At 41.9% G+C, this 26,851-nt stretch overlaps 1 protein-coding gene across 1 annotated transcript in view; it reads right to left on the minus strand.

The window, feature by feature from the left end:
* The window catches only part of NFATC3 (nuclear factor of activated T cells 3), a 55,415-nt gene that overhangs the window by 24,628 nt on the left and 3,936 nt on the right, over positions 1–26,851 (minus strand). The window contains exons 2-3 of the mRNA XM_079988276.1: positions 15,019–16,141; positions 5,163–5,325 (exon numbers count right to left, since the gene is read on the minus strand). Coding sequence (XP_079844402.1) covers positions 5,163–5,325; positions 15,019–16,141 — 1,286 coding nt within the window. The remainder of the gene's footprint in view (positions 1–5,162; positions 5,326–15,018; positions 16,142–26,851) is intronic.

Consider the following 26,851-nt stretch of genomic DNA (forward strand, 5'->3'; position numbering starts at 1 on the left):
GAGACCCTAAAGAGCCATTGCCAGTCAGAGTAGACAGCCCTAGGACAGACAAATAAACTGGTCTGGTGTAAGGCAGCAACCTATGTCCCCACAATAGTTCTGTTCAATGCCGTCTTCCTTAACTATGAATCCACCCATGCAGAAGAGTTTTGCATGATTTCACCCTTTACAAGTCTTCCAGAAAGAAAATGTGTATGTCTACTTGGAATGACCGCTGCATTGTTGTCCTTCTGTAAAATCCAAAATCCTCATACAAGTTAGGCAGTGATAAATCATCCCATAAATATTAAGTTTAATTAGATTACTGACACCAATGCCAGCCTGTTGAATATGCAACCATATGTCCTTTACACAAAGATAGTAAATTAAACTGGTGGTTGAAGGGAGAGGAGATGAGCTAGAAGTGTAATATTACAAAAGGGAGCACAGTATATTTAAAATAAATTTATATTTACTACCAGCATCTGCTCCAGTTAAATCTAAACACACTCATGTGCAACACAATCATACACTTTCATTTTGTAAACATAATCATATACTCTTCACCCAAGGGATCAAACAGAATGTTGTAAATAATGAAAAAGTTACAGCACACTGTCACTACTGACCTCTAAAAACCCTCCGCTAGTAACTGTATACTGTAACACACAACCCATTGCTTTATGGAGGAAACTCTGCCAAGTTGTTTGTGTGTTTCTGTATCGTTTCCATAGCAAAGGTCAGTGGATGCTAAGTTAAACTAAAGCTGAAAGGCTGAAGAGAGAAGGTCACCAAAGGATAAGCTACAATAGTTTTCCCCTGAAAAAACTAATTGTACTAGCGTGTTACAGGTGGATAACTCTGCTTTTATGTAAAGCGAGATGAATTTATGAAAATCAGTATGTATGCATTTTTAATATTTGAAAATATCTAGAACACAATGCTTTCAACCAAAGATGCATGCAGATTTTTATTACAAAGTTAAACTTTGTTTCTGTTGTGTATGTTGTGATATGTGTGCATGCGTTGTTGTTTAAACTTAAGAAAAGCAATAAAAATAAAATTTAAAAACAAGGTTAAGCTTTTGACCATATTGTTTGAATTAGTAACTGACATTTTGGAATGAAATAATGTTACCATATTAAACAGCATTAGAATTATTTTGGTTAGACCTTTAAATTTCCAGATCTGAAGTTACCATCTTATATAGGTCCTTGCATAAAATAACCCACACAATCCAGATTGGGGGGCTACAAGCACAGAACTGGTGCAGAACAGGTACTTGTAAAAAAATTCAAAAATATAAAATGAGCATGCATATAGCAAAGAAAACTGAACAGGCAAACTTTAAAGTAATTTTAGTCAAAGTTCGTTTTTTGTATCTTCTAGTTTTGACTCCCCACCTCCTTTAGCAGATTGGCAGTTTATTCTGTATTTAACCGCCAACATACAGAACAGCCTCAAAGGTGTTGGGGGTAAGCATCTTGAGAACATACAATGGAAGGGCTGGAAAAGGCAAGCTAATATTAAACATTATGCTCCAACGTTAAACAACATTTTCATCAACATCACCTTATCAATTCTCTTGCAAACTCTCCAGCTACCAGGCCAGAGATTTCATAATTAAGTGCTAACTTCTAAACACATATAGTTGTACCAGCTTCAGGAAAATCCCAACTGCATGCACAGAGGGAAAATAAAACAGAGTGGCACAAGATCAGTTTGTGCTTAATGGAGGAACTGCAAGACATTTTAATGTTCTCTTCATGGGGCAAGCAGCAACTGGTAGGGGATTTAAAAATGGAAAGATGACACATGGTTAGGGTTAATCTTCCCTTTCTCCACTGCACAACCCTGATTCAAACCTACTACCAATGCAGTAGTAATAGAGTGAAACAGAGGATTTTGAAATGCAACCGATATGTTCACAGATCTCTCACTTTTATAACTAGTTTGGATCTAAAAACTGATAATAAATGATGGAGCCCTTGGAGACCTCTATTTAAAAAAGAAAATACAATAAAGAACAGCCACCAGAAACAGAGGCACAACAGACTAACATGACAGTCAAGTTGTGATGAATGAGTGGAGAAAGTTCCTTTAGTAATTATGGTCAGAAATGTTCTAAATTCAATTCAAGGCTAAACTAAATTTCATCTCATTTTCAATGCATTTGTATTCCACCAATCTTCCAAGAAACTCTAGGTTATCTTCATTTATCATCACCACCAGTCCATGAGATTTAATAGCTGAAACAGGAACTTGTCCAAGGCCACCCAGTGAGAATCCTGACTGGTATTTCTTATTACTTTCCAATACCTTATAATTCATACCCCAATACTGCCCCCATCAAATAATGTAAGCTTTGTGGAAAGGCTCTCATATGAACTCCAAGCTCAGCATACTTTATTTTGCTAAATTATAGAAGTGGTCCTAGTAATGTTCCTTTCACACAAGCCAACTTATTTCAAAATAAAAGTTGTAAACAACCAATTTTAATACTTACTGCTAAGATGTTATTCTATAAAAGGCTATGCATGGTGCTTAGGTTTCTAGCAATCTCACATTGCAACACTTAACTGGTTCTAATAACCATTATAAAACAAGAAAAATCCTTGTAAACTATCAGCTTATCCAAAGTTAGTTCAATAATCCCAGCTCCACATAAACTACACTTTTGGCAAGCTGCTTCAAGACTTTGTTTACAGAGGCTGTTTTTTGAAGACTGCATCTCTCTCAATCAAAAACTGTAGAAGCAACTCAGAAAGTCAACTGCACTACTGAAATAGAAGAGATGATAACTCAAATTGGACACATTAATGCACACTTGAAAGTGGACAAACAGAATAGTGCTATGGGTAAATCTCTTAGAACAGCAGCATTTTTATTTACTTTAAGGTAACTATATCTATAGGCTGTCCAGTTATAAAAGTTCTCTGGATAACTTAAGTTCACACAAAGGCAAGGGGAGAATGGAAGGACTGGTGTGCCCAGCACCAACTGGTGAGCAAGAAAGCACGACAGCACAGTTAACTAAAACTGTACAGACTGAAGACCACTCAACTTCTTCCCTCTTCACAAGATGAGACTGAGGAATGACTGTACAGATCAGCAACTGAGTTTTAGTTGTGATAAGGAATAGTAGTGTATCTCCTGCATGGGGAGCTACCCTCCCTTTACATTAGCTCCTATAGATCACATACATTTCAGTATCAGTTACTGAATCTATGTGCATGAGCACATATATGTATATAAACTTCATGAATAACACAAATGGGGGTGAAATGCCGCATATATCCTAACTTACTTTCAAAGCAGTTCAATACCTACTAATTAGTGCTAAAGTCTTACATACATATGGCAAATCTAAAAAAGAAGAGATATTTGAAAGAAGCAGAGGAAGAATAATAATATATAATACAACTAGACTCTTCACCTGGGGAGTGTTTGCCCTCTTGATTAAAAAGAAGTAGTTTTACTTGGATAAACAGCTGCTTTTTAAAAAAGTAAGCGCTGTATTCTAATACTGTTTAAATTTGAACTTGATCTGTGGGTTCTGTTTCATTTTCAATATTTCTATCCAGGGAAGTAAAACAAGCTTCTATTTGGGCTCCACTCACTTAATTGTTACATAAATTATACAATTTAGGAAATTTCTTCCTTCCCATCTCCCAACCTGAATTGATAATTTAAAAAATCCCAGTGCTTCTTCATATAGATGGTATTACGTTTATCTCAAAGCCCACTTGTGTTATACAGACAACTCTCAGCTTACGCTGGAGTTATGTAGCACATAAAGCCAAAATTGCATATAATCAAAACACAATGGGTACAATGGCAGGTAGGATTGCCAAAGTTATTTTCCCCAGACACCCACTCCCTTTATGCCTCATTCATTCATGCTAAGCACATAAAGTTGAATGTTGAAAAGTTGAATGTGTGTAAATTGCGAGTAATCTGTACGGTATATAAAAAGGACATGCTGAGCAGGTGTTAGTCATTGCTCCTACCAAAATTCCCGAACACATAGGACAGGATGCCTAATTAGTTTCAATAGGAATTCTGCTGGATCAGGCCAAAGACTCACCTATCCACCATTCTGTTCTCAGTGGTCAACCAGATGCCCATGGGAAGCCCACAAGAAGGAACTAAGTGGAACAACACTCTCCTCAATGGCATATTCTGTGGAACTTGATATCCTGCATGCCCCTGCCCTACAGACAGTTTCTAACAAAAAGTACCACCCTCTACTACATTTTCCATCTCATTCTTTAGGACAAACAACTATTATCACATCTATTAAAACTAGCTTTTTCTAATTGTGTGCATTTCTAGACTAAAAACACAATCCACAAAGTAAGCAAGCTAAAGTCCCAACTAACAGAGCATAAACATAATGTATGGTTTCACTTATTATCAAACATAACTTGTAATTTTCTGAAAACTAATTTCTTGGCAATCTGGTTTCCTTATCTATCTTGAGACAGGATCTTTAAGGCAAAAAACCCCAACAACAACCCCTGAATATGAGAACTATACATGAAACCTCAGTAATGTTGCTCTTCAACACACTTCTCTCCATTATTGGCACAGAAGCTATTACCAGAACAGAGAAAATGCACCTCATCCCTTGAAAGTAACAGTCATTTGCCACAGATAATCAGGGATAAACAAAATTTAAAGCTTTTCCAATACTTGTACAAAGGACTGTCAGCCTTATTTTTGTAGCTCTGAGATGGAGGGACTGAAGCCCTCCAGGCTTACTGAACTACAACTCTTGGCATTCTTGATCATCTTGGCTAGGGCTGATGGAGTCCAACAATATATGGAGGGGCAAAGGTTCTCAAGTCCGGCTGTACGTAGATAATTTCATTGGGCTACCTCAGAGGGATAGAAGAGAAATAGTGTCCCAATCAGCTCTGCAGAGAAGCCACCTTCATCAGACTCCTCCCTCCATCAATTGTCACCTGAAACCAGCCATTCCACCAGTGCCATGCCTTTAGATTGCAAGGCTGAGAGCAGGAACTGATCTTTGCAAGCTGCCATGTGACTCTTTTTAGGTTGGAGAGCAAGATAAAAATGCTTCAAAATTTATCATTCAACACACACCTCTATTACAATCTTCATTAACATTCAAAGTTAACAGTAGTTCACGGATAAAACATTATATTAGCCTCTTTTACCTTCACTACAGGATGGCCACCAGTTGATGCTTTTACTGCTCCTCTACTGCCTTCTGTTTCATAATGTGCTCTATGATGAGTTTTTGGTTGCACTTCTATTTTCAATTCACACTGTCCATATTGAGCAGGCAAAGGCCAGTCTAGGGGAGGCAACGAAGATGTGCTAAAAACAAGAAGTGAACAGATTTCATTATTTAATACATTTATACCCTGCACTTTCAAGGGCAGCAAGCACTACAAATACAGTAATAAAAGCGAGCATACAAAAATCAAACAGAATAAAAATCTATTGAATACAGTAAAATATTTCATGCAATGGTGGACCTTGTCCACCATTGGACAAGGGTAATGTGATCAGTTATAAGGCAATTGCCACCATGAAAAGGACATAGTATGAATGAGGAGAGACTACCATGTGCAAAAGTGACATTTGTTGCATTTTCATAAACCTTCACTGCATGCAGAAGTCCTCACCCAACCTCCTCTGCAAAATTTAACTCAAAAAACCAACCCTTAACAGAAGCCCTGTATCCTTTGGTCAGATGTGAGAGCCATCTGGCTGTGACATTTTTCACTGCACTGATTACCAGGGTTAATTCAGTTGATCTGGCTGGCTAGGTGGGTGTCCCCTTCCTCCCTCACCATTCCACGTATGGTGAGCCCAAAGCTGTGTGCTTGGTAAAAGAGAACAACCATCCCATCCAAAATATATATTTTAGTCCAGCATATCACAGCCAGCACTTCCTCTCATATTAACCACTTCACCCACTAAGAATTATGAGAGAGGCCTACTTGGGACAGATTTCACTTTTTGAGTTGATCAGAAGAGTGGAACAGTTTGAGCCCAACTATGTGATCATTCAAAGAAAATATCCTGATATTTAAAAATAAAACAAGTATTTTTAAAAATGTTACTACCCCAACACCAATAATAGCTTTTTCCAGGGAATGTGAATGAAGCAAGTCAAGTTTGTACTATTTGTGTACAAGTTTAATTTTCGTTTTCACTCAGTTTTGTTGTTTTCCTTTTTTTCCTTTTTTGTTCTTATGCATTATTGAAGTTTAGGTTCTTATTTAAATACATTAAAAGTTCTATTTAAAAACCCCCTGATCATTCAGTCTAAGGAATGTATATGTGGGCTTTCTATTGTTACTGGTCTTTCAATAATAATAATAATAATAATAAATTTTATTTATATTCTGCCCTCCCCAGCTGAAGCCGGGCTCAGGGCGGCTAACAACACTAAAGTAGTGCAACATTATAAAAACATTATAAAAATTAATTAAAATCAAAATTGATGGCAACCATAAACTAAAGTTTCGTAAAGATTGCCAAAGGAGGGAGTCAGGCTGCGCCCTGACCAAAGGCCTGGTGGAACAGCTCTGTCTTGCAGGCCCTGCGGAAAGATGTCAAGTCCTGCAGGGCCCTTGTCTCTTGTGACAGAGCGTTCCACCAGGTTGGAGCCACAGCCGAAAAAGCCCTGGCTCTAGTTGAGGCCAGCCTAACCTCTCTGTGGCCTGGGACCTTCAAGATGTTTTTATTTGAAGACCGTAAGTTCCTCTGTGGGGCATACCAGGAGAGGCGGTCCCGTAGGTACGAGGGTCCTAGGCCGTATAGGGCTTTGAAGGTTAAAACCTGCACCTTAAACCTGGATCCTGTACTCCACCTGGAGCCAGTGCAGCTGGTATAGCACCGGATGAATGTGATCTCGCAGCGAAGACCCCGTAAGGAGTCTCGCTGCGGCATTCTGCACCCGCTGGAGTTTTGGGGTCAGTCTCAAGGGCAGCCCCACGTAGAGCGAGTTACAATAATCCAGTCTGGAGGTGACTGTCGCGTGGATCACAGTGGCTAGGTCAGGGCGAGAGGAGCCAACTGCTTAGCTTGGCGGAGATGAAAAAATGCCGCCTTTGTAATAGCTGCAATCTGCGCCTCCATGGAGAGGGAGGTATCGAAGATTACACCCAAACTCTTAACGGACGGTGCTGGCACTAATTGCACCCCCGCAAGAGATGGGAGTTGCCCCCTCAATTCCATATCGTCCCGTCCCAGCCAGAGGACCTCTGTCTTCGAAGGATCTAACTTCAACCGGCTCCCACGTAACCATCCAGCCACAGCTTCCAAGCATCTGATCAGTGTGTCTGGGGCCGAGTCAGGATGGCCATCCATCAACAGAGAGAGTTGGGTGTCATCAGCATACTGATGGTAGCCCAGCCCAAAACTCCGGACAAGCTGGGCAAGGGGGCGCATAAAGATGTTAAAAAGCATCGGGGAGAGAATCGCACCCTGAGACACTCCACACACCAAGGAGTGGCGCGATGACAATTCCCTCCCAAGCGCCACCCTCTGTCCCCGACCAGAGAGAAACGAGCGCAGCCATTGAAGGACTGTGCCCTGGATCCCCACGTCGGCAAGGCGGTGGTCCAGGAGTTCATGATCGACCATGTCGAAAGCTGCTGACAGATCTAGAAGAATCAGCAGCCCCGACCCGCCTTGATCCAGCTGTCTACAAAGATCATCGTTTAGGGCAACCAGAGCCATCTCGGTCCCATGACCAGCGCGGAAGCCGGACTGGAATGGATCCAGAGCCAATGTTTCATCCAGAAACCTACCAAGCTGTTCAGCAACCGCTCTCTCAATCACCTTACCCAGGAATGGAAGATTCGAAACCAGGCGGTAATTGGATAGATCTAAGGGATCTAATGATGGTTTCTTTAAGAGCGGGCGCACCACTGCCCCAAGGGACAAATTGATGATATCCCCCAGGAGGGCCTGCACCTCGTCTGGACACGCTCTAATCAGCCAGGATGGGCACGGGTCGAGAGGACAAGTGGTGGGCTTTCCAGCTCGGAGGAGTCTGTCCACATTGGCTGGGGATATCTGGTCAAAGTGGTCCAACACTGGACCCGAGGACAGTCGAGGGGCCTCCAGTTCCTTTATTGTATCCAAATTGGCAGGGAGGTCATAGCGGAGCAACAGGACCTTCTCCGCAAAAAAGCTCGCAAATGCCTCACAGCTGTGTGTCAAATTGTTATTTAAATTTGGCTGCCCTTCGAGGGACGTTAAAGACCGAATTATACTAAATAATTGCGCCAGGGGAGAGCTAGCGGATGCCATGGAGGCTGAGAAGTAGGACTTCTTAGCGGCCTTCACTGCCATCTCGTAGGTTTTCATAAAAACCCTATAAGATGTTCTTGAAGCTCCGTCACGGGCACCCCGCCATACTCGCTCTAGCCGTCTGAGGTCCCGCTTCATTTTCCGGAGCTCCTAGGTAAACCAGGGAGCCCGGTTTCTGCGAGGTCGCAGAGCGCGATCTCATTGATGGCTGCCAGGAGATGGGTATTCCAGCCCTCAACAAGTTCAGTCAATGAGTCACCAGGGGGAGAAAGGTCCCGCAAGGCTTGACGGAATCTATCAGGGTCCATCAGCCTCTGCGGGCGAGCCCAAATCGGCTCGCCACCTAAGCAGGGTGGGGGTGGAAAGTCAATCCTGGCTTTCAGAGCATAGTGATCAGACCATGGCACCTTCATCAAAGGAAACATGATCACATCTATACCGACGCCAAAGATCAAATCCAGCGTGTGGCCTGCTTGATGTGTGGGGCCCGAAACAAACTGGGAGAGCCCTAGTGTTGCCATGGAAGACACCAGGTCCAGAGCCTGTGAGGAGGGAGTGGCATCAGCATGGATGTTGAAGTCCCCCAATACCAATAGGTTAGGGAACTCCAAGGCCCAGCAGGCCACCGCCTCCAGCAGGCCTGACAGGGTGGCTGCTGGTGCGCTAGGTGGCCAGTACACCAGCCAGACAGCCAATCTCACCTCGGAGCCCCACACTAGGCCAACACATTCAATGCCGGGGATCGATGGCAATGGTAGAGCCCTGAAAGAACAATCTTCCCAGATTAATAATGCCACCCCTCCCCCACGGCCCACAGTCCGCGACTGGTGGAGGACGGAGAAACCCGGGGGCGCCATCTCTCGTAAAGTAACAGTATCCCCTTCTCGCACCCAGGTCTCCGTCACACAAGCCAGGTCGACCCCCTGCGAGATGAAGAAATCTCGCAGGGTGGCGGTTTTGTTGCCTATAGACCTGGCATTGCACAACACCAGTGACGGAGGTGAGTAATCCTTGCTCACCCTACCCTCATCTCTCGGGATGGGGCGCAGATTGGAAGGGGTACGAGCATATCCGTATCTCGATCCCCTTCGCCTATGACATCTGCCCCCACCGCCATACCTCCCTCGCCCCTCCACAGTAGGAATCCCAAGCCTCATACTCGCCTCCATTTACAAAATATAAAAGCAAACAAACAAACAAAAAACAATTACACCAAAGCAAAACCAATCCCCACCCCACTCAACAACCATCCCACCCCAACCCAAAATAAAACAAAACAAAATAAAAATACATGGATAAAAACCACCGTTTATGGTGGTACAACAAAGTAAAAAGTAAAAACACTTTTAAAACACTTTAAAATATATAAAAACATTTTAAACATTTGCTGCAGCAGCACCAGTGTCCTTAAAGTTGTGGCGGTGGTGAATGTGGGCCCCGCCCCCTGGCCTGGTGAAGTGGGCTTGCAGGGGGAAGAGCCCTCCCCACAAACTCACGGTGAAGCGGCAGCAGCAATGTCCCGAGGCCTCCTTGGAGCCTTATATGCTGAGGTGGAGTATGGGGCCCGTCCCCAGGCCCAAGATGGAGAATGGGCTTGCAGGGGGAAGAGCCCTCCCCACAAACTCACGGTGTTTAAACAATTTTTAAATGTTATTAGCAGCCATAGAGGGAGTCTTACTTATCTTTATTGTAGCATTATAAATAAAAGATTGGCTAACAAAACAAAAGTCTAAGCAGGGTCAAACAAACATAGCAGGATCAAATTTTAAAAGTTATGTACTTTAAACTGTTTTAAATACAATGTGACCATCATGAGCAGTTAAACATGCATTCAGAACCATAATTCTTATTAATCTTAATCTGAAATTCACTCTTCAATGAAGTATAATGCTACAAAGCCAATAACTATGGTGTTTGAGCCTCACTCCCCACGGTAAACGTTTGCATTATTCCAAAATATTCATTAGCCAGGCTGTAAAACTCACATTTCTGAAGTCATGGAAAGACTGCTGCTTGTAATACAGTGATTGCCTAAGCTTTCCTATGGAGCATAAGCAGACACCTGCAAACCCTAGCCTACTGAATATGGCCATGACTGCCTCTTTCCCAATAGACAGATTTATTTGATAGATGTCTGGATTACTTAAGATCACCTTCCATAATTAAGTGCTGTCCTCCTAACTTAATGAAATCCATGCAGCCTTTTCTAGGTTAAAAGCAGAACCCTTAATTAGCTAAGTCATCTTACCATCCACCTTTTCCCATGTTTCAGAAGATGAAAAACCAAGGAGGAAAGCATGCATTTCTTGTAAACTTAGGTGAATTTGTTCACCCAAGCTGCAAGGGCATATATGAATAAATAATACAAATATAGTATTATCAAAATTGATAGAAATCATGAGAGTTCTTATTAGAATGATCACCATTTGTTGGCAACTGCTCTGTCAATAGCAGACAATAATAGCAGCTGTATTATAATTAAATGCATACACTTTATTCATCATTATTTTCTCCTCTAACTTTAGAGGAAAGAGAATGAAATGCTGAGAATTCCTACAAAAATACCATAAGAAATGTCAACATTACTCAAAATAAGAGCTAAACTTTAAATAAGTAGAGGAGACCAAGGTAAAAAGCGTATCTGTATTTTTGAGTAAACAAACTATCAGAGAAAAAATGCAGATTTTTAAAATGTTCATTAGGGAGAACATTACCCAAAAACCGTTTTTGCTTATTAGTATTTCTCATATCCCACCATCAAGAGAAGCCTTCAGTGAGTGGCCAATGTACTATTAAGAATGCTACACTAAATTTATCTCATTTATGAAAAATAAAACAAATATACACTACCACCTCAAAGTTACCCAGCTGACTGGTCCAAGACACCTATCCAATTTCACAGGAGGACAGAAAAATTAGTTGCAACTAAAACTAGTCCAAGTATAACATATAAAAAATGGAAACCACTTAGTAAATCCAGCATCTGAACATAGAATCTCATTTGCCTACTTAAAACACTAATGACATACACTGTAGTTCAACTTGACTATGACAGGCTTAATTGAATTCTTTATGGTTATTACTTAAATATTTGTTTGTCTGATAGCACAGCAGTTACCAGCACCCAGCATCTATGGCAGAACTGGCTAAGGAATACCAAGCAAGAGAAGCATTGCAAAGCTAATGCAGAAAGTGTGTACTGCTTTAACATGCAAGTGGGCAAAGAGCAGAGTGATCAGCCACAAAACTCTTTCTATTTTACAGCTCTAACCTTGAGAAACAGGCTTCCTGTTCCAAGGGGCAATATTGTTAAACCTAAGTTCTTTTGTCAAACTGCATGTCAGGCTACTTGCTGCTCTTAGGCAAATAGCATCAATTGCCCCAAACCTATTTACACAAAGTATAGCAAATGTTGGGATGTGTGGTGGCACTGTGGTCTAAACCACTGAGCCTAGGACTTGCCGATCAGAAAATCGGCAGTTTGAATCCCTGTGACGGGGTGCGCTCCCGTTGCTCGGTCCCAACTTCTGCCAACCTAGCAGTTCAAAAGCACGTCAAAGTGCAAGTAGATAAATAGGTACCGCTCCGGTGGGAAGGTAAACGGCGTTTCCGTGCGCTGCTCTGGTTTCGCCAGAAGCGGCTTAGTCATGCTGGCCACATAACTGGACAAACTGTCTGCGGACAAACGTCGGCTCCCTCAGCCAGTAAAGCAAGATTAGCGCCGCAACCCCAGAGTTGTCCGCGACTGGACTTAACTGTCAGGGATCCTTTACCTTTATATAGCAAATGTTGCCTTAGCCTACACTGTTCATTTCAAGGTTTTTTTCTCTCTCTTTTGCCTCTGACCTTGCTCTACACAATTTTGAAGAATCAAGTACAGTGGTACCTCGGGTTACAGACACTTCAGGTTACAGATGCTTCAGGTTACAGACTCCACTAACCCAGAAATAGTACCTCGGGTTAAGAACTTTGCTTCAGGATGAGAACAGAAATCGCACAGCAGCGGTGCGGCGGCAGCAAGAGGCCCCATTAGCTAAAGTAGTACCTCAGGTTAAGAACCGTTTCAGGTTAAGAACGGACCTCCAGAACGAATTAAGTTCTTAACCTGAGGTACCACTGTACGTGTAGGTTATCTTCCACTATTACATTGGTAACTGAACATGGAGCTTTATTTAGGGAAGTTTGGATGCTCCAACAGCCAGTAAGTTTGTCTTTCTGGTTCCAGTTTCTAGGAAAATGCAAAGCAATTGTGGTTTCAGGATCCAACGCCAATGCTTCATGGCACCAAAGTTTATTTAAACTGGTGTCAGAATGTTTGCCACTGCTAAAAGACTGAAAATCGGAACACCGCAGGGCAAACACACGCACCTGTGTTAACTTCTTAAACATAACTGCATTTTTAAAGATCCATTAGATGGTGCGTAAACATTAAACTGTTTATTCTTCTAACACCTAATAACTTCAAAGGTACCTGCTGAATTTATAGGGACACTTATTCCCAGGTCAACAAATATATTTGAAGGCTTTGTTTATATAGCTTAGTTTCTAATGTTACTGAGCAATACACAGTTAAGATATGCTTTGCTTGTGTTTAGGCAGTCACCAATAGCTATGGCTGATAACCCATGACTGATAACCCTAAAAGGATTAAAGTATTGTTGAATTGCTAATTCAAAATCAGAGTAAATCTAAAAAAGCCTTCTGATTTCAGACATTTGGCTAGTAAACAAATGTTAAGTAATAATACCCACTTTTTCCATTGCACTGATAAAAGAAGGGAAATGGGTAGGAATTATTTAAAGCACTCTCATTTTTCTATCAGGGAGATCTAAAGGAGAAGAGTGGGCTCAACATACCCAACATAAACTCTGCGGGCTGTATCCAACTAAATTCTACTTGGAATAAACCAACTGAAATTAATGTACCCAAGTTAGCCTTGTCCATCAATTTCAATGGACCAGATGAAATTATCTGAAAAAAGCAACCAACCAAGGAAAAATGTGGTAATGCAAATTACTACTTTTAAACATTGATATGGGCACTGCAGAGGGCCTGTAATGGATGTGAGAGTAAGAGAGAATAATATTTTGATTGAAGGCAGTTGCTGGAATTCTATGTGACTAACATTCCCATTTAAATCCATGTCATGTAGTAGGAGGGAGCAAACATTAAAAATTGTGCAAAAATGGTATATGATGCGTATGAGACTGTTTCAATCAAGATATCTAATTAAATAATATGATGGAGAGGATACTGGGAAACAGGGTCATTCTAGCATACATGCTGGACTTATGAAAAAGTGTTGCAGTTTTGGACTTTGCTGAATTACTAAAATGTCTGGACAGCAAATACTGAAATCTCTGGAACTGGCCCTGCTAAACACTGTTCAAAACAACAAGGGGGCTTGTCATTTCAAGTCCCTAATTGGATATATTCGTGTAGCTGCCCAGCTGAATATCGGAAAGACCTAAAGGGTGCTGTGTTAACTATTGGAGGGGGGGCTTCCCCCAAAAAAGAATCCTGAGGAAACTATAGTTTACCCCTCACATGACAACAATTCCCAACACCCTTAATAAACTACAGTTCCTGGGGTTATTGGGGGAAACCCATGTGCTTGAAATATGTGTTAAATGTGCTTTAAATGTATGGTGTGGATGTGCCCTACTTTGATCGTAAGATTCTGAAAATGCTACATTCTGGTGGAGAAAAGGGGGAGGGGGAGAGATAAGAGGCGAAATTCCTATCTGTTTCTACACTACATCTGTAGAACATCTAGCAAAGAACAGAGTATAGTACCATAACAGCAGCATATGTACTTTCTTGTTTACAGCTTGGAAGGGTACAGAGCAGGATTGGGCAACCTGTGGTCCTCCAGATACTGTTGGACTCCAACAAACATCAGCTCCAACCAGCAGTCAGTTTGCAAGCTCCTCTCTGGAAGTCCATGTTTGCATAGTCATGCTAAGCCATAGTTTGGCTCACCATGTCATGTGAACTGGGTCACTGTGGTTTGCTTTGGATACACAGTGTTCCGTTGCACCAGAAGCGGTTTAGTCATGCTAGCCACATGACCCAGAAAGCTGTCTGTGGGCAAACGCCGGCTTCCTCAGCCTGAAAGTGAGATGAGTGCCGCAACCACATAGTCACCTTTGACTGGACTTAACCGTCCAGGGGTCCTTTACCTTTTTAACAACACTAAACTATGGGGTTGTGTCTCTTCCCGCCCTCTTCATTAGTCTCTAATTCTCTGGCAAGGCTACAAAGAGATCAGGAACTTTGACTTTCATTTTTAAGTGTTTGCAATTTATTGTTATATCCAAATCCAAAACTGATTTATCTTAACTAATTTTCACCATAGCCTGGGGAAATAAAGCCATGGGAAATAAATTAACCATGGCTTGATTTGTTTCCCTAAACCATAGTTAAGATTGACCACAGTTTATCCATGTATGAAGAGTTAAAACTGGAAGTGAAACTTTAAATAGCTTAGCACTATGCTTGAATGAGGCCTGTGTCTAGGCCAAATTATCTCTACACATATTCAATGATTTACAAGTTATTTAGTTGTAATTTGTGAGGCAATATAATGTTCAGGCACTAGGTGATTTGTTTACAACAAAATACCTTAGGAATACAACTGCCTAAAGAGACTTACTATCTTGTATTACAGTGTATCAACTTCTAGTCATATGTACATATAAAGACAACAGCACAAGTAGTCCATTTCCCACAATTACTTACCGAAAGATAGGAGTATGGCCAGGCTTTGGTTTGTTCCAGGTGAAGTGTGAAGGAACAGAAAGAAATTGGTCACCAGACAAGTCTTTTTTTAACATATGCTGGGCTCCAGAGCTATCATCTATTGCTGTTTCAAGTGATGGTGATAAACTACCCTGTTCTTCAGAACAAAGCTCTATTTTTCCTGATATAATGGCAGTTTGATCCTCAGAGGTCTTTCGTGTTTTAAGAGGGATGTCAGTCTCAGCACAACACTGAAAAGGTGAAAGGCCAGGAGTCAGACCATGAAGAGAAGAATTTAGCCATGTGTCTTCAGTTATACTTCCCCTAGGAGAATGTCCTGGAGAGGGAGTTGGAGAATGGTGAGGAGAAAGTGAACCAACATAACAGATCTCAGCACTAGAATGTCGCCGTTTCCCACACGGTGATGTAGGTCGCGATGATGGTCTTGAGGTTGGCCTAGGGCTAAGCCAATTTTCATCTGTGATACTAGTCCTAGGAGAATGACAAGGAGATTGTCTAGGTGACAAGGCATGCCCAAATCCATAAGATTGTTGCCAGGGTTCATCCACTGGACAGCCCCTTGGAGAACCTCCAGGAGATGCCAAAGGTGATCCAAGGGTAAATCGAGCAGCAGCTTCATTCAGTTCTGAATCCACATCATCATAAATATGAGAAATCGACTCACAAGAGGAGGCATCCGAGAACCAGCTTCGGGAGGAAATGCTGCTGGCAGGACTTGGGCTAAGGGACGAATCCCTGTAAGATGGCTCAAGAGGAAGATACAAATGGTCCCTTGAAGGCCTTTCCATATATTCATTTTGAGGGCCATTTGTGTGCAATTCATTTTCACTGGCTTCTATTCCTTGATGACAGTTAGGAGAAATAGATGTAATTTGAATGCTAGGACACTCAAATGTCTTAGGACCACCTAGTGCACTGTACTTGGATTGTGGTACTTCACACATTCCTTCATAGCTTTTATGACCCTGCAGTCTAGTAGGCGAAGACAAAGGAGAATGATGTGACTGAAATCCATGACAAGGGATACAAATAGGATGATTTACAGATGATGAATGATCTACACTGAAGATGCACACAGAAGCACAGTCATCAGGTTCAAGATCTGAAAGAGACATTGAAGTGCAGTTATTGTAACTTGGTAAACTATTTAAATACTTTGTTTTAGGAATTTTTCATTACGCTGACATTTCTAGCAATTCCATTACCCTTCTTCAACAAAGTGTCCAAAAAGTTAACATTTCAAAATACTAAGAGAGCAATATAAAAGAAAGGCACAGGAGATAAAATTAATATAATATAACCAGATCATTACAAAAATTCATTCAATTTTTTTAAAAAAAGTTTGATTCATTAATAAAAAGGTAACATCAGATCAGTACCAAGTTTGTTAGCTTCCTGTAAAATTTGAATTCTACAGAAAAAGAGCTTCTTCCTTCAGTATGCTTATTTTATTTAGACAAGCTGCCCTATCCTTGAAGGCAGATAATACTCACTATTTAAAAACAAAAAACAAGAAGCCTATCCTTTCCAAACCACATGTACCAGATTCATGCACATTCATTTTCTGTGTGTGTTCTTTCAAAGAATAGTTAAAAAAACCTAGCAGCCTAACCGTACTTCACATTTTACTTCTAAAGGATCTCAGCACATAGTGCAGATCACACAAATGGCAACAGAAATACTTCAATTATTGAAGGTCATACTAAAGCTGGGCAGCATCTTAAAAAAAAAGCAGCTTTGCTTAGAAGTGCCATATTTTTCGCTTCATAAGACGCACTTTTTCCCTCCTAAAAAATAAGGGGAAATGTGTGTGCATCTTATGGAGCAAATGCAGGCGGGAGGCAGGCGGGAAAAGCACACTCTCCACGCTCTTTAAAGGGAGCGCGGCTCTTGCTGGCTTTGGCGGGAGGTGGGGGAAGTGACAGAGGCCATCCCTCTGTCCCTTCCCCTACCTCCCGCAAAAGCCAGCAAGAGCCGCGCTCCCTTTTACGAGCCGCGCGGAGCATGTGTGCGGCTCTTGGGGGCTTCTCCCTCCTCGGGGAAAAGCCTGCAAGCGCCGCACACACGCTCCACGTCGCTCGTGAAAGGGAATGCTGAGCAGAGCCTGGGATGCATACAGGCTCTGCTCAGCGCTCCCTTTAAAGAATATTTTTTTTCTTGCAATCCCCCTCTAAAAACTAGGTGCGTCTTATGGAGCGAAAAATACGGCAAGAAATACGGTATATCATCAGCTGGGAATATTATCTTCATATTTTTTGTTGAAGTCTATACATAATTTGATTCATTAATTACTGCCAGCATTAGTTTAAACTAGGAAAGTGATGCTTTCAATCCCTTCCTTGCCGCCCCAACCAGAAACAGCAGGAATATAGGAATCTGTTGTTGAAGAAGGCCTTGTACTACTAAAATATGCTTTTGCATCACTTTGAAACAGAGCCTATAACTTTACAGTTCAGTGAAACAGACATTTGTGAACAAAAGATTCAAACGATAGTGTTGATTTCATGAATTACAATACCAGCAGAATGTCATTGCTGCTGCTAAACAAACAATATAACTGCTCATTCAACATTGTTTGACACACTTCTCACTTGTACAGTGTAAATGCTAAATGTGCCTGTAGCTTTCTTTGAGACCAAGATTTGAAATATTCCTCCTTCTAGTATATCCTGACCAAAAAAAGGTCTAACTGGTTTGTACAGCTACCCTTTCCAGCACAAAGGCCAACAAATGCATGTTTAAAATGTGGCTACAACAAAAGGAGCACCAAACCTCATGCATTTTTAAACAAACTGATGTTTTCTCATTAGAGAACATAATCTACACAGCAGCAGCAAATCCACAGTATATTTAAGGCCACTTAATACATTGCAGAATTCTTAAAACAGAATGCTATTCTGTATGAGAATGAATATGAAACTTTGAATAGAGACCATGGGCAAATGCCCTTATATGTGGGGTACTTCTGTCAGATATACTTGGTCAGAATCTTCCTGCCTTCCCCACTGTGTATACACATGTTGGAACACACACACATGTAAAATTGCCACTCACATACTATGGCCCACACCAGGGACGAGGAACCTGTGGCTTCCTGTATGTTGTGGGACTCCCAACACCCATCAACACCAGCCACCATGATCAATTGCCAGCAATTCTGGGAGTTCGAGTCCAACCATATCTTGAGGCCTAAAGCTTCTCCAACTCTGGTCTACAAAGAGGTGCTGTCCATATAGGAATTGCACAACTAAGGGACAGGGCCTTTTAGGACAATAATCTCTGCACTAATCCAGTGTCAGAGAAGTGCCAAGTTGAGCTTTCCATTGTTTGTATATACACATGCCAAATGACCTTTTGTTGGTGATGGCACACCAGCATGTAAAGTTAGGCTAATTCAACTTCACAGCACAGACTGCTATTAAAGCAACAAAGCCTGACCTAGACAATATGTAATACAGGCAACCAATTCACATGGGGGTTACATTCTGGAAGCACATATGTTGGTGGGGCCTGCGTAAGGCTGCCCTGTCCCATCCCTGCCCTCACCAGTTCTATCCCTTCTGTGATGTTTTTGAGAGGTTTTCAGGTCATCTCCAAGTTCAGTGTGCTGCGCATTGTGCGAAGTCAAGCACATATTGGGCACACCTAAATCGCTCGCTGCCTGTATTGTGCATATATGTAACTGAATCACTGAGCACAAAAGTTAATGCAGACTTCATATAAACTAGGTGTGGGGAACCTTCAGCCCTCCAGATACTGCTAAACTATAATTCCCATCATTTTCTAGATTCTTGTACTAATGAGGGTGAATGGAATGGGAAAACATTATCAAATAACTTTAGACAATGCCAATATTACTATACAGTCTCTAGACAAGAATCCAGAAGCCTAATGTTTTGGCATTATCACAGAAGCTAACAAAGTAATTAAACTGCCATATAAAAGCAAATTGTCCTCTCCTCCACACATTTGAGCCCAGACATGACAAACTCACATTGAACTGCATGATCAAGTACCGTATTTTTCGTCCCATAGGATGTTCCAACCCATAGGACACACCTAGTTTTTTTTGGGGGGGGGAATAAAAGAAATTCCCCCCCTTTATTTCGCCCCCAAAACCAGGTCAGGGAAACCGAACCAGGTCGAGGAACAGCGGGATGGCGGCGCTGCGCCTCCTTGCTGTCCCTCGAGCTTGTGGGGCTGGCCGATGTCCGTCTGGCGGGCGGGGCACTCTGCTTCAGGGCACCCCTCACGCCGGGCGGCAGGCTGCTATCCGCAGCGTGGGGAGCCCTACGGGGAACTCCCGCGGGGCACCAACACGCTGCGGATGTCTGTCCGGCGGGCAGGGCGCTCTGCTTCAGGGTGCTCCTCGCGCCGGGCGGCAGGCTGCTATCCACAGCGTAGGGAGCCCTGCGGGACCTCCCGCAGGGCTGCCTAGGCTGCGGGTGTGTTCCCAAAGCGCCGGGCGCTCTGCTTTCAGGGCACCTGGCGCTCCGGGAAGCAGGCTGCTATCCGCAGCCTAGACAGCCCTGCGGGAACTCCCGCAGGGCTGCCTAGGTTGCGGATGTGTTCCCGAAGCCTGGAGAGCGAGAGGGGTCGGTGCGCAACGACCCCTCTCGCTCTCCAAGCTTCAGCGAAAGCCTGCATTCGCCCCATAGGATGCACCCAGATTTCCCCTTCATTTTTGGAGGGGAAAAAGTGCGTCCCATAGGGCAAAAAATATGGTAACTGTTTTTATAATGTAAGATATACTATAACCTTAGAAGATACCTTGGAGGAGCAACAAATGCTGACAACTATTAAAGAACATCAGCATCTCCCTTAGTTGGATGTGTTCCATGTGAGATATGCTTCTCCTTCCATAATAGTATTTTCTGAGAATACTGAGTCCAAAGAAACCACCTACACATTGGCCTGATTCACACACAATGTTAAACCATGGTTTGGTGTTAAATGAAAAGCCAACCCAGCATCTTGACTATGGTTTATTAACTATGGTCTGTTGGAAAATAAGAATCCATGGGATGCTCTTGGCTTAATAACCTTAATTGTTGTTTAGCATTATGTATGAACCTGGACATGTTATATGTGTGGTTTGCTTGTCCTGCCCAATTTACCCTCCAAGCTACAGAGATGCTAGCCAAGAGCAGATGAAAAATGAAACTGCTCTCACTGTCTGTGCCAGAAAATATGACATTGCTGCTAAGTCTGCCTAGTAACAGGATCCTTTCCCTGCCCAATTCCTCAGCCTACAGCCTTTGCTTTACAGCTGTGACACATGGTGATGAAACCTTAAAGCAACTTCTGTTCTGTCCTCAACTAACAAACTGAACCTCTCTGAAGTCCCCCCCCAAAAAAAACACATTCACTGTACATCTATAGTGCAGAAAAGACATGAAAATTTAAACAGAAAGTTCAAGTGATTATTCTCCATTATGTATGGCTTTCACTACATTACCCAATTTTTAATTGTTTAAAAGGTGCCTTTTACTAGCATTTGGCAAGTCACGCCTCACATACTGCAAGTCACAACTACACAAATGAATACAGTGCTTGTCAACATGTTTTAAAAGCAAGAAAAACACCTCAGCTAAGATACCCACCCCTAGGGTATGCCAACAACTCTCTCAACAAATTTCTCTTAAGTTCACCTACAAACAGATCATGATTAGTGAGATCAGGACTTTTTTTCAGCCGGAACTCACTGGAATTCAGTTCTGGCACCTCTCAGGTGGGTGCCATTGCCATTAAAGAGAGCAAGGGAGGCATTCATGATGAGTTCTGGTACCTCTTTTTCCGGAAAAATAGCACTGAATGAGGTGAACACTTAGCCACAAGCCCTTTTTCGGACAACATGCCAACATTTCAAGCCAAACCTTAGTTTATTTCAGTACAGTGCAACAGTAAAAAGAACTTGGAAGGAGCAAAGTGGATCACATGACCTTGCTAAGTCATAGTTTGGCTTACAAGTTATGCATATCACCTCTCTATGGTTTACCTTTGGCTTAGTGCAGGCATGGCCAAACTTGGCCCTCCAGCTGTTTTTGAACAACAGTTCCCATCATCCCAACCACTGGTCCTGTTAGCTAGGGATGATTGGAGTTGTAGTCCAAAAACAGCTGAAGGGCCAAGTTTGCCCATGCCTGGTTTAGTGTGATGTACAAACCAGACCAATGCATTCAATACGGTATTTCTGTCTATACCAACTTTAGTGTGCACCCCACACAACTAGGAAGTCAGTCACTACAATTCCAATCTTATAGAAAAACCAAAGCTTGGAAGAAATAACTTGCTCCAAGATTCAAGGCTGAACTGGGATTTGAATCCCAATAACCAGTTCCAAAATTCAACCATTCTATTAACTGGCTCATAACTTCACTTAATTATAATGGCCTCAACTGTATCTGTCAGTTTCATTTTCAAACAGTTTTTTAAACACAAACAATCCTTATCTCATATAAACATAACTTTTATTCTGCAATGATCTGAGGCAAGACATGAAAGCTTACTGTATTCGTTATAGACAAAATAAGGAACACTAAAAATTAAGAGATAAATAAGTCCATATGTTACGTAAATTATGATGAGCTAACCAAATGCCCAACATCTTCAGGGCTGTGTTTTGTTCTCCATTTATGATAACACTCACTGCTGCAGATTTATAAACAAAAAGAACTAAAAGCTGGTTAAATTACTAAGTATTTTATAAAGTGATACAAAACAGGCAAGTTGTGCAAGAAAACAGTTAGAATTCTAAATACACCAAGCTCTTGGGCACTTGCTCAACATTTTAGTCTTACAGTCTCTCTCAATCAAGTTCCACTGGTTTTCTCCAGAAAACTACTTCAAGTAGGATTTTATTTTATTTACCCATTCACTCAAGAAACACTCAGTTTTCCCCACCATGAAGTTTGGTAGTGTCATGATGACCATCTCAAGCTTGTTTAGGGTAGCAAAATACAGCCACATGTCTCTCAGATAAGACTCAAATATCACGTTTCCTCTGGAATGTACCTATTATAACATGTCAAAACCTTTGTTTTTTGGCAAGACCAATCCAGAACATTCTGGCCACCTGGTTTACTGCAACCATATTTTCTAACTTTTTACTATAACTCAGCCGCCTATAACCAGAATAAGGCAGCCAAATCATTCACCTTACTTAAGACCTTGCAATGCCTCAGCTTGCTTCACTGGCATCTTGTCCTCTTCAACAACCAGCACAAACTTCTTGTCCTTAATTTTAAAGCTCTCCAAAAGCTTCATATTCCAAGATATCACTGCCCATGATTATCATACCTCCCAATTACTACCTTGAAGCAAAACCTCAACCTAAAGACCTACTGATCACTTAAAATAATATTCTCCCATACAGGCCTTCCCTCCTGCTGGTGCTACCTCCCGGGATACATACACTGCATGAATCCATCCTTTAAATCCCTCCCAACCAACTCTTCTGTGAAACCTCTCATTCCACAAAAAAATAAGTATATATAACTGTATTGCTGCACAATCATCCTATTACTCTTTCTTGATCTTCCTCTCCCTTTTTAAATTATGAGCTCTTACAGACAAGGAGCTGTCCTTTGGCTTACATTACTCTGTAAACTGACAGGTACATAAATGGCACTAAATAAAACATTTTTATGGCCATTATCTCCACAGTTTTTTAAGTTACACATGAAAGCTTTCCCTCCTAATTAACTAGGATAAAAGATTCTTTTGCTCACTTAGGAAACTTCATCATGCTAAATTCCACCACCAGCTCTTCCTCACCTGCTTCCAGAATTTTTTTTAAAAAAATATGCCTATTGTCAATGGTGCTGCTGTTTCTAATTTGTGCATAAGTTAACAGCTATGATATTTATTTTGTTTTCAGAATGCAGTCACAATCATGTTTTTTAAAAAGGGTAACAGAAGGCAATAAGTTATTGTAATTTTCAAAACATGTACAAATATGTTCGTGTGTGTTTAAAGGGTTATCAAAAGTGCAACTCAGTCAACTTTTCTCTCAAGAAAATCCATGTTACTTTCAAGTAAATTGGGAAAGTTTATTTAAAAGAAGCAATATACTTTCATAAAATATTACAACATGGACTTGAAAAGGCATGTTACTTTTAGCTCCTACAACCAATGTGATATCCACATCAACATCATCTGCCCCATTTCTTCTCCTCTTAAATAATCTAAGAGAAGAGGAAGGCATGCCATGAAAGCTGAAGTTCATCCAATAGGCTAGCCTGGTTTGTACATCACATTAAACAAGCATTGCTAAAATAATGGGTGCTTCCTTCCTCCTCTGCTCCTGCTGCTATGCCCATCGGACTAATTGACACTGACCCAGTGGTTTTGCCTACCTCATAGCAATCATCACAATTGGTTGGGCATTGGGGCAATCCTTTGTTTTGGATGGAGGGGAATCATAGAATCATAGAGTTGGAAGAGACCACAAGGGCCATCGAGTCCAACCCCCTGCCAAGCAGGAAACACCATCAGAGCACTCCTGACATATGGTTGTCAAGCCTCTGCTTAAAGACCTCCAAAGAAGGAGACTCCACCACACTCCTTGGCAGCAAATTCCACTGTCGAACAGCTCTTACTGTCAGGAAGTTCTTCCTGGTTGTAGTTTCCGCCTGCCCCTACAAACGCTGGGGTATCCGGGGATCCAGGGGGAATGGCCATGTCCGCGTGCCCTGGCAGGGCCTGGGCTGAAGGCACTCCCCCAGACGGTGATCCCTGTGGGGGTCACCCTATTGAATGTAAGTCTTAGGAACCCCCACCTGGATTGACCATGCATCACTTCTGGCAAGCGGGCAGGAAGTATTTAGATTGCCCAATGCCCTAGCCAAACCACTTTCATCTGTATTCAATAAAGTTGTGGCCTGTTTTGACCCAAAGCCAATCTCATTGGTCTCTTATTATTTGGGTTGGGGTATGGGAAGTCCGATGCCTGGTCCTGAAAGCCATGCTGTGGCATGTGGTGTCATCCAAACTCAGACCTTTCACTCATGGTTTGGAGACAAAGTCACAAGTTTTGGTCTAGATGATACAAGTGATACCATGGGCTTGTTTCCCAGTAGCTTGATTGCCATATGCCAGCATGCAGCACGTTCACATTAAGCTACAGTTTATTTTAACTATGGTTTGACAGGACACGTGAACCAAACCACTTTCCCCTCTCCTCCATTCTGTGGTGACTGAAACGTTTTGAGGCTCAAATTTTAAGCTATCATATTTCACCAGGTCCAGTTAAGATATATACCATGCATAGCTATAGTAATTTGAACAAAGTAAAATAAATAAGTATGCAAAATACTATTCAGGATACCTATTCCTAATACAAGCTAAAAGCAATTATTGTAGATTTGTTTTCCTTCTCTGCATTTAAACAAACTACCACCATTATCCTCCCTATCTTCAGAATTCAGAATTTTGCATCTTTATTTGCACAAAGTTTGGTAATATTGTGTGTGTTATGTAAGGCACTTTTTTCATAAATGCAAATGGACAGATACAAACAAAGACAGCAACAATCAGTGTGAACAGACTAACACTGGAACTAATTATGTGGGGCTTATTTTAAGTAGTCATCCACAAAAAGTGTTGTCGTTTACAATATGAAGAAGCTTGCAGTGTGAGCTTATAAATACAATACTACCCTGTCAAACTCTTCATCCCCTTCCTCCATTAAAACTGCCACAATCCTCAAAGAGCAGCCAAAAAAACAACCTTGCACTTCCAATAAATAACTTTGAACTTTTACAAAATGTCAATACATAAACAGTTCAAGCTATTTTAGCCTCAGTCCTCTTTTTATTAGCAGCCTCTTTCAGCAGTACTGTCAGTAATGGGTTTCTGCACATACCAGTTTTATAACTCTGAATTCTGTACAGATGAACTACCATAGCTACCTGATTTTAGCCAGTTAAACACATTTTGCTGCCAAAAATCATATTTAGTAAGAACATTCTACAGTATTTAACAAGAACAAAGGCTTGGTATATAGATACTGGTGTGATGACAGGGTCTAGAAGACTGTAGGACGAAACGGAAAAACAGGCTAAGAGGAAGGCCCATTTGGCAAACCCTCACCATGATCAACTCCCGCCTGGAAACCTATGTCCCCAATGTGGAAGGACGTGTGGATGCAGAATTGGTCTCCACAGCCACTTATGGACTCACTGTTAAGACTGTGTTCATGGAAGACAATCTTACACAGCTACAAGTGATCACCAAAGAAAGAATAAAGAAAGAAGATCAACAGACTTCTGTGGGTTTAAATTTATGATCACCCAGTCCCTGAGTCAATCTTTAGTTTTTTAAACCATTTTCCTTTGGTGGGAAAAGCCTGGGACCTGGACTGTGGCATCAATTTCTAAGGGCCAAAGACTGCTCCCCCAACACGCATGTCACCACCGTGTCCCTAATTAAATTGTAATTTGTATGGATTTTAGCCATAAAGTGTTTGGGGAACCTATCCAGGCTGAAAAGGAATATTTAAAAAACAGTTCATCTCAACTCTAAAATCCTTCTATTCATATCCAATTATTAAGGAACATCTAGTTACACTGGCAAGACGTGGGTGGCGCTGTGGGTAAAACCTCACGCCTAGGGCTTGCCGATTGCATGGTCGGCGGTTCGAATCCCCGCGGCGGGGTGAGCTCCCGTCTTTCAGTCCCAGCTCCTGCCCACCTAGCAGTTCGAAAGCACCCCTAAGTGCAAGTAGATAAATAGGTACCGCTTTATAGCGGGAAGGTAAACGGCGTTTCTGTGTGCTGCGCTGGTGCTGGCTCGCCAGAGCAGCTTCGTCACGCTGGCCACGTGACCTGGAAGTGTCTCCAGACAGCACTGGCCCCCGGCCTCTTAAGTGAGATGGGTGCACAACCCTAGAGTTGGACACGACTGGCCCGTACGGGCAGGGGTACCTTTACCTTTTACTTTAGTTACACTGGACCTATAGCGTCCCAGTTGAGTTATCTTTAAAGACTTCCTGATTCTATCACTTGCATGCAGATACACAGCCTTTCACCACAAGGCATGGCTCAACTTTACATCATATTCCTGCAAGTTCCCTTCCAATGCACAATATCCTGTCCACACATGCAGCAAATGTGCACTCTTTTATAAATGAAAGGAAACACAAAACTTGAAATATATTAAAGTAAAATTAAGCAAAACAAAATGATGAGGTGCTAGTGCAGAGGATTTGCCTTTGTGCTACTTGCAATGGTGTTTCATAAGTGGAGCTGCACAGTGGCAGCCAGTATGTACAATTTTACTGAAGACTTTAAAGAACACAAGGAAAGAAATCTCGCAAGTGTGAAGGAAAGGACAGTTATGGCACTTGCCACTTGCTAACGTCAGTATGATATAGTCTGACTAGCACCTGAGTTTAAATCCCCATTTGGCCATGAAATTGCTGGGCCAGTTACTACCTCTCAGCATAACCTCACAGGGTTGTCGTAGGGTTTAAATGAAGGGGAGAAGCTTGGAGAAATGCTCTTCTCAGGGAGGCAAGCCTGGCAGCATCACTATCTGCTTTTAAACACCAGGAAAAAATATTCTTATTCACCCAGGCTTTTGGTCCTCAATTTGGGGGGTCCATAGATAGGTTTACTGCCTCTTCTTCTACTCATCTTTCTAATGGGGTAAGCATTTTAGGTTCTTGTTTTAATGTTTATTTTTACCCTGCAAATAACTTTTCTGAAAAAGCAAGCAATAAACTAATAACAGTAACTATTCCAAATTAGAAAAACGTTCATGCCTATTCACCTGATGGGAATTCTTATGAGGAATGCAGCTAATCTACAAG

The sequence above is a fragment of the Podarcis cretensis genome (genome assembly GCF_951804945.1).
Source record: "Podarcis cretensis genome assembly, chromosome: 8".
Lineage (NCBI taxonomy): Eukaryota > Metazoa > Chordata > Lepidosauria > Squamata > Lacertidae > Podarcis > Podarcis cretensis.